Source organism: Pezoporus occidentalis, unplaced genomic scaffold, assembly GCF_034315485.1.
Source record: "Pezoporus occidentalis ecotype Australia unplaced genomic scaffold, CSIRO_AGI_Poc_V1 ctg66, whole genome shotgun sequence".
Lineage (NCBI taxonomy): Eukaryota > Metazoa > Chordata > Aves > Psittaciformes > Psittacidae > Pezoporus > Pezoporus occidentalis.
The window spans coordinates 3726145-3741017 of NW_026916009.1; the positions used below are offsets into that span (position 1 = coordinate 3726145).

At 36.7% G+C, this 14873-nt stretch overlaps 1 protein-coding gene across 6 annotated transcripts in view; it reads right to left on the reverse strand.

The window, feature by feature from the left end:
• The window catches only part of OSBPL6 (oxysterol binding protein like 6), a 75268-nt gene that overhangs the window by 25800 nt on the left and 34595 nt on the right, over positions 1 to 14873 (reverse strand). For 4 of the 6 annotated variants that reach the window (XM_062640732.1, XM_062640729.1, XM_062640734.1 and 1 more), the window contains exons 3-10: positions 14185 to 14280; positions 10333 to 10455; positions 7402 to 7455; positions 6577 to 6690; positions 6293 to 6457; positions 5648 to 5780; positions 5067 to 5170; positions 4061 to 4153 (exon numbers count right to left, since the gene is read on the reverse strand). In XM_062640732.1, the coding sequence (XP_062496716.1) occupies positions 4061 to 4153; positions 5067 to 5170; positions 5648 to 5780; positions 6293 to 6457; positions 6577 to 6690; positions 7402 to 7455; positions 10333 to 10455; positions 14185 to 14280 (882 nt within the window). The remainder of the gene's footprint in view (positions 1 to 4060; positions 4154 to 5066; positions 5171 to 5647; positions 5781 to 6292; positions 6458 to 6576; positions 6691 to 7401; positions 7456 to 10332; positions 10456 to 14184; positions 14281 to 14873) is intronic. The other 2 variants (XM_062640731.1, XM_062640733.1) reach the window with 1 other exon arrangement.

The following is a 14873-nucleotide window of genomic DNA, read 5'->3' on the forward strand; positions in this document are numbered from 1 at the left end:
GGTCAAGTCAAGCAAGTAATTGCCTAATACAGAGGAGCTCCATACTTATCAAAGTCCCCCTATTTAATGTCTAATCAAAATGTCATTATTTTGAAGCCATTTTAAGATTTTAGCAGACCAGAAAAGCCACCTTTCTGCTTTAGAAAACAAGTTTCAATACCTTTGAATTTTATTTATTTTAATTCCCCTATATCTTCACCTTTAGCCACTTCAGTATTTTTTAATCCATACATATTTTTACTTTTTTCTGAAAGCAGCCTGGGCACCATATAAATAACAATGGTATAGACTGGATACAGGACATCATGCTGAAGAACAGGATACTGTAGTCCAATTGTTAGCTGAAGTGTCTTGCTCCTGTAACATTCCCACTGGTAAGGTTGCTGCATCTGAGAGTGGCCATACCCTTCATTCTCTGGCTAATATTAGTGCCAGTGCTACTGAAAATGGAAAAGCTGTCTAATGATCATGGTGAGAGAAGCCTTGCTTTGTCCTATATCATAAAATTCTTGCATTAAAAACATGTAAATAATCTCAAAAATATGGAAAACAAACATTGTTAAAGCAGAGAACACACCACATGCACAATGTAAACTGTGCTCTACAGATGTCTGTCTATCCTGTGAGTAAGTAAGTCTGGAAAAATATTCTTAACTAAAAGGGACATATATAAGAGAGAGACATGTACAAATATATATTATATATATACATGCAAGATCATGAATGTTGGTATACATTATTAAAATGGGAACAATGAGCTCTGCAGAACCCACACTCACTTCAACACAATAGAAAGTAAGGTCATAATCTGAGTTACAATATAATGACATTTATTTAAGGGAAAAGGTAATAAGCCAGTCTTTGGGTCTGGTTTCATTTCTGAGCTGAAAGCCTCAGTAGAGCAAGATGACTTTTCAGGTTGTTCTATATTATGTAGTTCTCCAAAAAATTACTCTCCAAAGAAATAAAATAAATGTAAGAAAAAAATAAAAAGTCTCATAACTTCACAATTCTGAGCTTTTGAAGGAAATCAAATCAATATTGGTTTGTTTTACTGCTTTTCAGTAATATATTTTCTTCTTTTAAAGACCTTTAGATGGTCATGAGAATGACAAATCAGTCTTTTACCCAAAGAGGCGTAAAAAAAAAAAAAATCCAAACCCAACATTTTGTGCAAAAGCATTATTTGTAAAATGAGTGAATACAGGTCAACTAACCTGATGTTGCAGGCCATTTTCATAAGACTTTAAATAGGCCTTTTAAAACCAAAATATACCTCCTTCATAAAAGCAATCTTTCTTCAGAGAAATAGTTCATGTATCACTCTTGAGTAAAGGACTGTAAATTAAGCTGTAATTCTAGAAAACTTAGCAATACTCAACCCACAAACTTGCAACGTATATACATATGCTAAGCTCAATTTTACTTTAGGGTGCAACCCCACTTTAGTCACTGTGTGAGCAACTTTAACTGCATACAGAACTGGTATACCTAATTGGCAAGTATATATTTCTAGGAAACAAAGCAAGCAGCTTTTCTTACAAGAAAACCTATTTCAAACACATTATACACCTAGCATTCATATTCAAGAATGTATGAGCAGGAACAAAAAACTGGTAATAAGTACAATACAATATCTGGATGGGAGAATTCTCTCCTTGCGTCTTGTGCAGTGCATGCTGAGCTAGCAAAAAGTACATCCTCATTCCCCATTACTCATGAACAAGATAGTATATATAGAGCTTCCTAATTTTTATGTTCCCCAGAAGGATGGCTTTCAATATCATACTTTCAGAGGCTCTTTGGATGGTAGCTGATGACTGCTCATTCTAAAATAAATAGGTGCAAGTACTTCAAATGGAACTAATAGTGTGACTAGCTTAAAGTTATTATGTTAGTATTAGTATTATCCCCTAAAACTAATGAGATGTATGGAGATATGGGGAAAGACAAAGGAAGAAGTTTTCTTAGTATAAAATATCAACCACTTAGCAAACCATGTGTAGGAACCATGAAAAAGCTATCACAAATTACACAAAGTGATTTTCAGTAGAGGATACCCCAATAAACAATTTATAAAGAACTGGAATAGCCTTGAAAAGATGACCTATAAGAAAGGCCAATGAAGCTAAGAAGGAATGGCTAACTGAAGAACAAAATGGGACTGTAAGCTTAAAAAGCACTTAGGCATCAGGGGAAATGCACATTTTTGTGGAATGGCAACATGAGCAAATTAGGAATAACACAATGAGTTAGAGTGAGGCCATCTTCCACAAATCACAGCTTTACACCATTCATGAGACAGGACAGCTCTTGGAAGAATAAAAAAGATGTTGATCCAATCAAACTAGCCAAGATAATGGAGCACCCAAAAAGGAATCTTTGATGTAATTTAGAATAATTTTATTGTTTCTCTTTCACTGCAAATGAATGCATAAACCAGTCATCAATTACTTAATGCTTTACTCTAACAAAATAAGCTTTATATTTTCTGCATTAGGCTTGCCAGTAGTTAATGCTGACTCAGATTAGGCAGAGTTCATTATTGACCCTGAAGTCACAGACCCATGTAGAGCAGTGCTATGCACACAAACTCTCTCAGGGTAACCTGCAAACCAACCATATTCGAGGATTTCAGGAGCTGAAGCACAACTCCTGCCAAGCCACAAACAGCAGTTTGAGACTTGTTGCCAAAATGATGGAAGCCCAGACCAGTGTGACTTTGACAAAGTGCAGGCAACACAGGAACACCTTGCAATTCCTCATGAGCCACCCTAGATCATCATACATTGACTGCTTTCATCATTTGTTTTTTCATCATTTTCATGGAGAGGGATTTGTCTGAGACCACTATGGCATGAAAGAACAAAATCCAGTATTGACTCTGTCTCTTCATAGGCACCAAGTACTTGCATCCATTTTCCTGATATTTTTATCTCTTCATAGGCACCAAGTACTTGCATCCATTTTCCTGATATTTTTATTTGCCTATGTTATTCAGCAGCAGTGAAACGCAGTGATCCTTCAAATGCAGGTAATAGGACATGACATCAATCACCAAAATTCCTTTGTTAATAAATGTTTTTATTCCTAATAGATGCTTCATTGTTCAACCTATTGTGATTTATCTAGTATAACGGGTAGAAAGAAAAAATACCCACAGCTCCTATGAGAAAGCTGATGCAACTACAATTTCTTCTTAAGATTATTAATCTTAAATGAGTCACAGAAAACTCCTTATTGTGCCTCTAGGGGACATATTAAAGGCTTTCAAAGTTTATGTGAATGCCAAGGAATTTAAATGGATCAAAAGTTGCTGACATTTATTCATTCTGTAGCAGACAGCACAGTGGTGATTGTTAGCTCCTGAAGTCAGTTGAACAGTCTTCATTATCAGTTGCTTAATTATAAAAAAGATTATATTTTGGATTAGGCCCCAAAACACACAACTGCTTCTGAAAAAACAGTAAGACCCCCTGGATCTAGCAGTGACACAAGCCTATCAGGCTTATTTCTGTGCTTTTACTTTTCAGCTCTTAGGCATAATAGAATAAATTCTTTCTTCATGTAATTTATTCTCTTTTTATTCAGTTTGTTCCCATACTAGCCTTTTCCGTAAGAGAAGCCTTGTGAAAATACTTCTCATTGGTAACATTCCTAGTATAGATCTTTACAAAGGCAACTGACGTGTTTAGTATTTCATTCATGTGCTCTCCTTTTAGCTTCATGTCACCTGTTCAGTTACCCTCCTTGGAAGTTTGAGGTAGAACAGCAGTACCCCGGTGTGCTGCACGCATATTGCCTTTTTAGCACTTTAATTGACTTGTACTCAGATCCCACTCCTTTCCCTAGATGGCAATGTTTTCATATGAATGAACGGAAAATCAATACTTTCCTAATTATCTTCTCTAGGTTTTAAACAACAAACTGATATTTAATTTATTTCATCAGGAACATAAAAGACAGTACCTTGACCTCCTACTTTCAGCTAATATAAAACTTCATGCTTAGAAGTTAATCTGAAAGTACAATGAAAAGTAAAACATTGTGCATTCAGTACCTGAAGTTGAATTTTTGCCTCTTTGCTGACACTTTTTGTTCTCCATCGTCTCGTGACCCGCTTGTCTTTCTTTGAAATATCTACACAGTTAGCCTACATTACACAAATAGTTAGAAGCGACAAAGTACTATTAAGTTAACACAAGAAACACAGACAGTACAGCAAGTTAGTAAAGAAATGTAGCATTAGACATCTACAAATTAGAAAGTAAGAAAAAGAAAGCCACTGCCAGGACCCACAACCTCAGCAGTGACCAGCTGTAGCTCCACATACACTTCTATGAATACATGGTATATTTATCTCATTTAGCAAAACTACTAATGTACCTTCCTCATGAGTGCACAATATTTAGGACCATGTCTTGAAATCCTCATGGATTTCTATTCTGTTACTACTCAGAGAAATGTAGAGTTCACTTCTTCCTGAAATCAGTGGTAAGTCTTGTGGTTACTTCATTGAAACTAAACTTCCCAACGCACCAACACCACTGGCAGATTTGTGTACTCAAGAGGACTGAGTGAAAAAGGAAAAAAAGTATTTAGGATTTAGGACCTGCTATTGCTTTCTTGTGGCCAAGAGGAAAACTCACCCTGAACTTGAATGGTGCAAACCTTGGGACCTTTGTACTATTTTCTAGACCATGCAACTGAGAGTCTTTGGGTCTCCACTCCTTAAAAACTTAAAATATCTTACTCAGCACAATAAAAATTCCTTAAATATCATTTCAGTGTATACATGTACTTCTATTGTTAACAGTTCTTAGCTTTGCTCTGCAGATGACTTAATAATTTGATTCTTCCTATTTAACTCAGTTAAGTTGTAATTTTTTGTTTACACATGAAACATTGTTATACATGATTAAGGTACAAATGTAAGGTAAACCTTTCATCCAGGAGTTACTAGAATTTTGGAAAATCTTTCTGAATTAACATACAACATGTTTAAGTTTTCTTTAACATAAAGAACAAATGTTTCAGTGTGATGATTTATGTTCAAGCATACTTACCTGCATGTCTGTGAAATTAGGTGCTGACTGAGTTCTCTGTAATATTTCTAAATTTTGAAGAAGTTTACTGAGTTCCACAAGGTTTGATTGACAATGAGCAAGATCTAAATAGGTATAATACAAAAATAAATTAGGTGCTTCAGTTGCACTTTTTTATGTTTTGTCATAATGTCCATCATTGGCACCTTATTTCATTATAAAACTTAAACATCCAAATCCCTAGTAGTAAGGCATCTAAGTAAAAGTTTTATTTATTATTTACAAAAAATGTTGAGCACTTGTTATTTTTATGGGAATCAGCAACAAGGGTGGACCTGAAAAGCTGATCATATTTTAACAATGATATCCATTAAGATAATACAGATTAAGATAAATTTTAAAAGCAATATCCTAAAACTTGCAAAGAGGGAAGTTCCCACCACAACTATCTGAATTACCTGAAATAATTGCCATAATTACCTGAAAAGCTATTTCATGTGCATGTAAAGATGCCATTTAACCACTTTTTACTCACTGTTTCTTATTTTATATCAACAGTAAGTTTTGACGAAAGAACAAGGGATGAAAAGATAAAGACTAACCTTCTGCACATCTGTCCATCTCTTCAGAATCCTGCAACCAGGCCGCTACTTTACTCTGACCAGTAGTGCAGGTAGCAGGAAGGCTGTTACTGCAAGGTATAGGAGACTGCCAGGGGAGGCTATTTTGCTGCACCTAAGGCATAATAAAATGCTTAAATTTACTGTTGCTATATTGTTCAGTCAGTGTTATGACCACCTACTTCAGAATAAGAAAACAAAATATGCATTGTGATTTCAGCAACATCTGTGATGGGACTATATCATTCCTCAAGATGCAAATTTTTCTGAACAGCATGCTGGAGAACTAAACCAAGAACTTCATCAGCAAACCGTGTTTGCTAACCACCAGCTAGAAAAGCTGTTGTTTAAGATGAAGAACATTATCAAACAGTAAAGAAGCAAATTTATCCCTGATAGACAAAGGCAAGTGCAACTGTTGTTGGGATGGCAAATTCTTTGCAAGATCATGCAGCCCATTAATGAAGGCTAAACCATATCATTTTTCAGCTGCCCACACAGATTTTCACTGGCCATTGGTTCCCACAGCAGAAACTCCTCACTATTGGCATTACAAGCAGAGCCCCCTTAAATTGTCCATGAGCAAGGTCAGTAGGCATGAGCTTTCAACAAAAGAGCATTATATACCTTTCCATCTGACACATTAGCAGCCGGTGATGACTCTGTTGTAGAGGCTGAAGGGAATATATGAAAGCTAGCATCTCTTGGAGATCTCACAATCTCATTCTGACGGTACAACCGGTGGTGGCGTAATTTTGAAACCCATGCATCAAACGAATCCTGTGACTTCACCTGGAAATAGAATCACTATTAAGAAAGCATTCAAAATACTACTTTTCTATACATACTTTCCAGCTTTATTTTTTTCCGCAGTGCATGCAAAGACAGTAAGTATTTTCACCACTTTTTACCTTCAGATGATAGATGTGTTCTTCTGTGTCAAGATCTATTCTACGAGCCTTCTTCTTTATAGACATAACTGATAAACCAACATCAATGCTCCCATGGACTTTGCCTTTCTGTATCTAAAACCAAAAAGCAATGTAAGAAATTGGTAGTATTATGCACTTCTTCACTATATTTAACAGAAAAATATCTGCTGCTGAAATGTTGTCCCGTTTTAGGAACATTTTAAGGTAAAACCATATTAAAAAATAAAACCTGTAGTCAGAGTAACTAACCACTTACTGTATTTATAGACAAAGTACCTCACAAGAAGTGCTCAGTGCAGAGCCAATTCCAAAGTTAAAGTGTGTTGGTTCACACCAGTACATGGCTACAGGTAGGTGAGAAGCAGAGAAAATTAGACAGTACTAAGCTCCCTGCTGCTACCATTTGATATTGGTATCCAATTTAACTAATTTAATGTTATCCTTTCATATCTTTTGAGTACATTGCAAGCAATTCTCTGCCTTATCCATATATCATAATAATCAGCTCTGACTGACATAAAAATTGAAAAAGAAAAATGAATTATCAGGCTGATCTCACAAGAACTTTCATTAAATAAACTAAGTAAATTAGTATTATTTTCATATAAGTAAGAAATGGTAGAATTCTTGAGGACAGAACACAATCAAAACCTTACATGCTTTCCATATACAGATCTCTTTGAATCCATCAACAACTTTCATGAGTGCCCTGTCATAAATATGCCTAGAGTGAGTATGAGATTTAATCACTCAGGCATGCAGAATTCCAGTACAAATGTAAAAATGGTCTTCAATTCTACTTACATCAATTGGTGACTTTGAATATTTCAACATTCCATTATCCAGGACAAAAAACCTCTGAAAGAAAAAAAAAAACCACTCAAATTATTTCTTAATGAGCAGATGCAATATAAACTGTGTACAAAAATTCATCTGCAAAATAGAAATATTACTCTGTAGCAATTAAGGAATGTTTTGGGGTTGGAAAGGGAGGATAAATACAGGAGGACTGGGAAAGGGAAAGGGAAGATAAATATTATTGAATAATTTTCTTGCTTTTTTTGACAACAATTATCTTCTAAGCAAGAAAAACTAGATTCTCTTTTTACAACATTATGTTCTAGGTTTAACTTAACAAACCTTGATAATGAAGGGTATTTTTTTCCTGTTTTCCAGCCAATTCAATAAAACCCTTAAGAAAAACACTGTAGGCTAATTAATAGAAACTGATTCATTTTTTTACAGTTTAACCTAAAGCACTAACCTATGCTAAGATCTAGAACACAGCAAGTCATTATCCTAGATTCTCTAAGCTGTCTGACATGGAAGGAAGGAAAATGCTTTGATAATGTGAACTTGTTCAACCAACACTATGACCAGGGTCAGCAGTTAGATGGGAAAATATCCCCTGAAGATGGTTCTGGAAATTATGTCAGTCGCACAACAGATGGTACCAATATCTCATGCAGGGCAAGAAAACAGTGCTTTCCTGGAGCTTCTTGAGTAAGATGTCAAAACAATGGGAGGGATTTTGGTTCAGGTTTTGTTTTTTTTTAAGTAGGTATGGTTATGAATGGACTTCATAATGACATGATAATCATTTTATATTGCTCTGCTTCTCTTAAGTTACACACACACACACAAAATGACCTTTCCTCACATTTTGTTCCAAAGCTATGCTGCTAAAGCACATACAGAACTGCCAGAATATAACACACAATGTTCGATAGACAAAGAATACTATGGCTTTGCTAGCAGAACCCTAACACAACACATGCTATGATTACTGTCTCTGGAACTCCTCACTGGCCTCACAGCATGAAGTATTGTTAAGGAAGCTGCAGGATACTGAGGCAGCAATTTAAAAATAATAATAATTAAAAAATCTTATTAACCAATCTTCTTCCATAGATCCTTAGGTGAAATGTGAAGCAGAGTAGAGCAGGATGCCAAACTATGAAGCTCTTAATCACATTAAAAATTATTTACACTGGTTAACTGAAAAGCCTGCACGGAAAACAGATCAGCAGTAACGATCTCCTTCATAGAACTATTAAAACTGGACACTCCTTGCTCTCCTATAAAGTTCCTTACCAAAAAAGACACTTATCCAAGAAACAACCTATCAACAGGGTAGTGTGACACTGCAACAAGTTGACCAGGGAAGCTGTTGCTGCTCCATCCCTGGAAATGTTCAAGGCCAGGTTGGATGGTCTACTGGTAGGTATCCCTGCCCATGGCAGGGGAGGTGGAACTAGATCATCTTTAAGGTCCCTTCCAACCCAAACCATTCCATGATGTTACGAACATAATGCATTCTAAAGGCGTGGAAGCAGCAGGTTATTCCATATATTATTATACATGTGATCAATTGTTTGGGGGGGTTTGGGGGTGGGGATGGTTTGTTAGGGTTTTGTTTGTTTGGAGGGGGTTTGGTGCGTGTGTTTATGAGTTTGGTTTTGTGGGGATATTTTTGTTTTGTTTTGGAGCATTTTGGTGCATTTGGAGCATTTTTTTTTTATTTTGTTGCGGGGGTGTTTGGTCGGTTAGTTGGTTTTTTTTTTAAGAGGCTCTCCTTTTCTGTTCTTTCAGTGTTCCAGGTATGTCAGTTTGATGTCTTTTAATCCCCACAAGCTAAATTCAACTACTGGGTATGTTTGGTTGCTGAAACTACAAACTTTATTTAAACGAAGGAAAACAAAAAAAAAAAATCTAAGGTAGATAGGTAGGCAAGCATGCACAAAAATGGTGGCAGGCATATGTGTAAATTAGCATTACATTCACAGAGGAATTAGAAGTGTAATTCATATGAGTCTGGACTGTATGGACCTGAGTAAATCCTACTGTGTTTAGCAAAAAAACGAAGTTAATGCTTTCCCAGGAAAAAAAAAACAACATGTAAAACAAATGGTTCCACTATCCTTTGCAGTAAAATGCATTCTGTGCTAGGCGATTTTCCTGCTTCGATTACCCTCAGCTACAAAAAGATGGGTGAGCGCCAATACCGCACATCTTGTTGCTAAGTAAAAAAAAAGGAGGGAAAATGTAATTATTATGGTATAAAATAGTCAAAGGGGTTTAATAACACTACGTTTAGGGCTAACAAGAGGTCAACTTATGCATGGGGAAATGTCTCCAAATTAAGTAAACATAAACAGGAAATTTGGGTTTGAGTTTCTGGGTGTTTCATTTTGTTTTTTTAAATTGAGACATCTAATGGCAAACTGCATAATCCCACCGCATGCCCACGGAGAAGACTGCCATCAAGAAGACAAACAAACTTCAGGGAGAAAGCTGAGCAAACCTTCCCAGTCATTATGCCTAAAGAGGAATGAATGTCTCCCATACGAACACCTTGGGTCCATGCAAAAGCCCCTTAGCTCTCCTCTCATGAAGTCCTGTGTACTTTAATGTAAACTCAATGCAATCTTACAGTACGCAGCTACATTTTGTTATAAAGTATTGGAAAGAACAAAATGGATATTGATTAAGCCTCTCAAATCAGAAGGCATCTTCTGCATTATTTACAACTTCTGTCTGGATTTTGAATATAGCACTAGGCAGCAGGCACTGCAATTTGGAAGCCATAAGCAAACTAATTCTTTACACAGTTTAAAGAAAAGGTCACACATCAAAACCCTGGGCATTTATTTGACATGCTAATTTCCTCTAGACAAAAGATCCCAACTCATAAAGTAAGGTAATAAGCTTTTGACTTTTCTATGAGACATTTACCTTGTGCCAACCTTTTAGAGGCCATTTTCTCTTTTTCAGCATGAAACCTTCATGTTTGTCTGGCTTCTGGACATTGGTCTGACCTATTTTCAGACCCTCAATGATTTCCCAGCTGTCAGGTTCCTGGTGAAAAAGTATGAAGACATATTGGTTAATTAGCTGTGCACACAGAGATGAAAAATTGCATTCACATTTAGCACAAGTTCTCCAGAGCAAGACAAAGAGTAAAGGAGAGCTAGACTTTGAAATCAGCCTATGTAGGTATCAAAATACGTGGCCACTGTATTATGCCCAGCTGTATTTCATTTAAGGTTACTTAATACAACATTTTTGGAAGTTTAACCCTTACCAGGTAACTAAGAAGAAGTTGAAGCTTTTAAAAAGGTCTTACACTGTAACTGAACAACAATCTGAGTGTGGGTCTGAATATGTGTTTACAACAAGGACTGCATCCCAATTAAATAGATACATCCAAATACATGAAAACAGGACCAAATTGTGGCTAAGCTAAATATAAGAAAGATCAGACCTACTACTGGAGGTAACAGTGTGAAAGTGAGGGTGGCTCTGACCAGCTGTTAAGTCTACCTAGAAGGCACCCCACAAATTAGTACTGCACTGTAAGAACGAAAGAGATTGAACAGATTTGCAAGTGGAGTATGGGCAAAATCTAAATATTAAAAATGTACCTTTAGTCAGAGTATTTCTTCTCTTACAAAAAGATGCGATCAGGAAATAGAATGAAGACAAAAGCATACTGTTAAATATATAGATACATATCAACAGTGTGCTTTGTGCTATTCCCTGATCATATCAAATTGTAAATTTTCTAATATTTAAAGTACAAGCTACATTGACTCTGGATACTCTATTTTTCCCTTAAAAACAGAAAAACAAGCAGAAGAGGTTGATTTGTTGTTCGTTTTGAATGTAGCCAGGTCTTGTCTTCAAAAGCATTTTATGACAAAGCTTCACAGGCTAATTGCCCATTTAGAAATCTGCAAAAGGATTTTTTTTTTTTTTTCCCTGGATTCATTTCACTGTATTAAGAGAAATTTACAGGAAAGCTAACTAATTTTCTCTCTAGAGAAAAGAATAGGAACTGTATCATTTCAGACACATCCAGCTGTATGCCTTTCAGGGAGCCAATTAAAGCATACTTCTTGTACATGCCACTTCTTATGCATGATGACTTGTACAACTCAAACTAGACTTATACCATAGTGAACAGCTAAAGAACAGTATTTTTAAAGAGAAAAAGTCATGACCTTATTTATATCCTTTTGCTACTATTGTAATTAAAAAAATTCTGTACCAACTTAAAAATATCCTACTGCCTGCTCTCTAAGACTCTATTTTACTAATTGTATCCTACCAAATTGTAAACTTGCATTTTCTAGATGGTCTGTCACAACTCCCAGCGATGCTATGAAATGTTACCAGCAATGCTATGAAATGTTACCATGAAAGGAAGTTCATACAGAATCAAACATTTAAAGGGAACAAAAAAATTGTCTCCTACATTTCCCACAGAACTGTTCAAAGCCTTTTAAAAGGCTGTTCAAAACTGTCAGTCTTTCATAACCCCTTCAGTTACACAGCCCTACAATTTTGTTATTTTGAGAAGGGTGAAAAGCCCTATCCCAAATAATACATACTGCAGTCGATTTTAATAGAAATATTTATTTAGTTTCACTTTCCCTGCATATTATAAACTGGAACTGTCACAGTGCCTTTAAATGCCATGCTCAAAAAAAAACGTGTTTTGCTTGGATGTTCTATTTCAACTACTATAGAAGGAAGCATATATGTATTATTTTTTCCCTACAAAGAAGCACTTGACACTTGAGGGGTGCAAATTAAACTATGAGTCCCCTGGGGTGAGCAGAGAATCTCTCTCTGCAACTCTGCCAACTGATTCTTCAGCATATTGATTTCTCCTTTAGAAGATCAGCTGCAGGCATAAGTCTTTTATCTATGAGATAACACCGGTATTGATTACTTCTCAACTAGAAATCACAGTCTCACATAGCTATTCATTTAAACAAAAGGACAGATACAGAGGGACAAAATGAGCAATTATTCAGTGCAATGTGGATACCTGTCTCCTGCTGCACCAGTGCTACAAGCTGTTCTTTAAAGCACCCTAACAATACCTGACTCTGCCTCATCCCACAGGTTTACTGTGATGAGATATGCCCAATACAAAAGACATTATGCAAGAACAGCCAGAAATGGGAGAAAAACAGAGTGAAAGTGGTATGGTTGAGGAGACCTCATCCAATGCTGATTCTCAAGTACAATATCAGTAATTTAGGGCTTCTGCGATTCCCTACGTCTTACATGAGAAACAGCTCTGTGCAAAGCAGCGGGGCCAGGGGAACCTAAGCACAACATGGATCTGCATATAACCCAGCTTTTGGGAGTAAGGGAGCCCCTACCAACAGGTTTCTGAACCTCGTCTTTTTGACTGCAAAGTATTTCTTTTCCAAATAAAACAGAACAAACCATTTCATTTTCCCTGGATGAACAGAATGTTTCCTTCTGAATTTGTTTACCAGTTCTGTTTCAGAGACTACAGACATTTAATTTCAGATTTTTCTTTTCCATCAAATTTTCCATCACAGCATCCTTGCCTTTTCAGCAACAATCTTTCATAAGAAGTATCTTAAAATGAAGCCTTCTTTATATGATATTAGACTTATTTAGAATCAGTTATTCTAAAAACTGACAAATTCATCCTGGAAGAAACTGACTGCAAAGCACCATACACAAGGCTGCAACTTTCAGGAGTTCTTGGGTTTACCCCTTGTCCTGGGTTCAGCAGTAGCAGTCATTTTTCCCCTTCTTGGTAGTTGGTGCAGTGCAGTGTTTTGACTTTCAGCTCGGGAACAGAGCTGATAACAAGCGATGTTTTGGTTTGGCCAAGGACTTTGTGAGCCTCATGCTCTGCCAGGGAGGAGGGGAAGCCAGGAGGAAGCAGAGACAGGACACCTGACCCAAACTGACCAAAGAGGTATTCCATACCACAGCACGTCATGCCCAGGATGTAACTGGGAGTTAGCCGGAAGGGCTGGGAGACGGCAGGGTTGGAGGAGGTATCGGTCAGAGCTTGGTCGGGCTTGGGGGGCGAGTTATCGGTCGGCTGGTGGTGAGATGATGTATTCTCTTCCCTTGTTATTTCCTTTATCATCGTTATCATTGGTGGTAGCAGTAGTGATTTGTGTTATACCTTAGTTACTAAACTGTTCTTATCTCAACCCGTGGGAGTTGCATTCTTTTCGATTCTCCTCTACGTCCCTCCGGGAGCAGGGGGAGGGCAAGAAAGGGGGGGAAGTGAGTGAACGAGTTACCTGACTGGGTTTAAACCACGACACCCCTACAGTTCTATCTGTTTCCCTTCCTCAGGAAAGAAGTCTCAGCAAGAGATTTTAAATTTCAAACTTTAAGAAACTACCCAAAAGGAATGTCATTAAGACATATTTTTAAAATTAGTAGCATTATTGCTTAGCAGCACTTTGGGGCTTGGGTATGGTTTGGTCTACCTTAGTAAGAGGATTAGACTGGATCATTTCTCAAAGTCCCTATTAGCCCCATACTCTGAAACTGTAACTTGTCCCTGGGGGCCAGCCATGGGCAAAAAGCCCTAGACCATCACCACCATCAAAATCCTTAATTTTGTTAATTTAATATCTACTAAAGATTGCTGACACCTCTGACACTTCAGCTGGGGAACAGGAAGCTGCAGGACAGGCTCACAACATACTTAATGGTAGAATCATACAAAAAAGCTGTTAGTCAAAGTACAGAGGAAAACTCACCACCTAAACTACTACCCATTTATTTGCTTACCTTGGATAGAGAGATAGGGTCACTTTCAAGGAACTGCTTGCTTAAAGAAGGGTCTGTGCTTCCTGAAGAAGCTTTCCGCTCCAAAATATGAATGCTCTATAAATAAATAGATAGATAGATAAATACTTAAATAAATGACATGGGGTAATTAAAGATGATAACTTATCATTCAGCATTACCTTTCAAAATACGTATTAATAATGACCAATTATTACACTCCTTATATAAAATATCAGCATCATGGCTCAAAACATACCAAGCACTAGCCATCCACAACATAACTGCACAGTTTGTCTTCTGAGGCAACAAACCGCTCAGACCTTCCTCTCTTTCTTTTCTTATTACTGATTTTTAAACTAATTACTTTGTTCAGCCCAGAAATGACTGAGAACTAAAAAACAAAAAAAAAAAAAAGGAAAGAAAAGTAATGCAGTTTTTACAATCAAACTGCTCATAGCCAGACCTGTTACATTTTCTGCTAAGATAGCAGACACTGAATACACATACCGTGCAGTCAGTACTTCTGAAGCAAACCACTGTACATATGATATTACTACCTCTAACATATTCATTATCACACCTTAGAATTTTGTTTCTGGCTTCTCAACTGAGATGAAGTAACTCATTACATGAGTGTGTTTTAATAGATGAAAGTTGTTCACAGTATCAGTTACAGGGTCTCAGCTGAT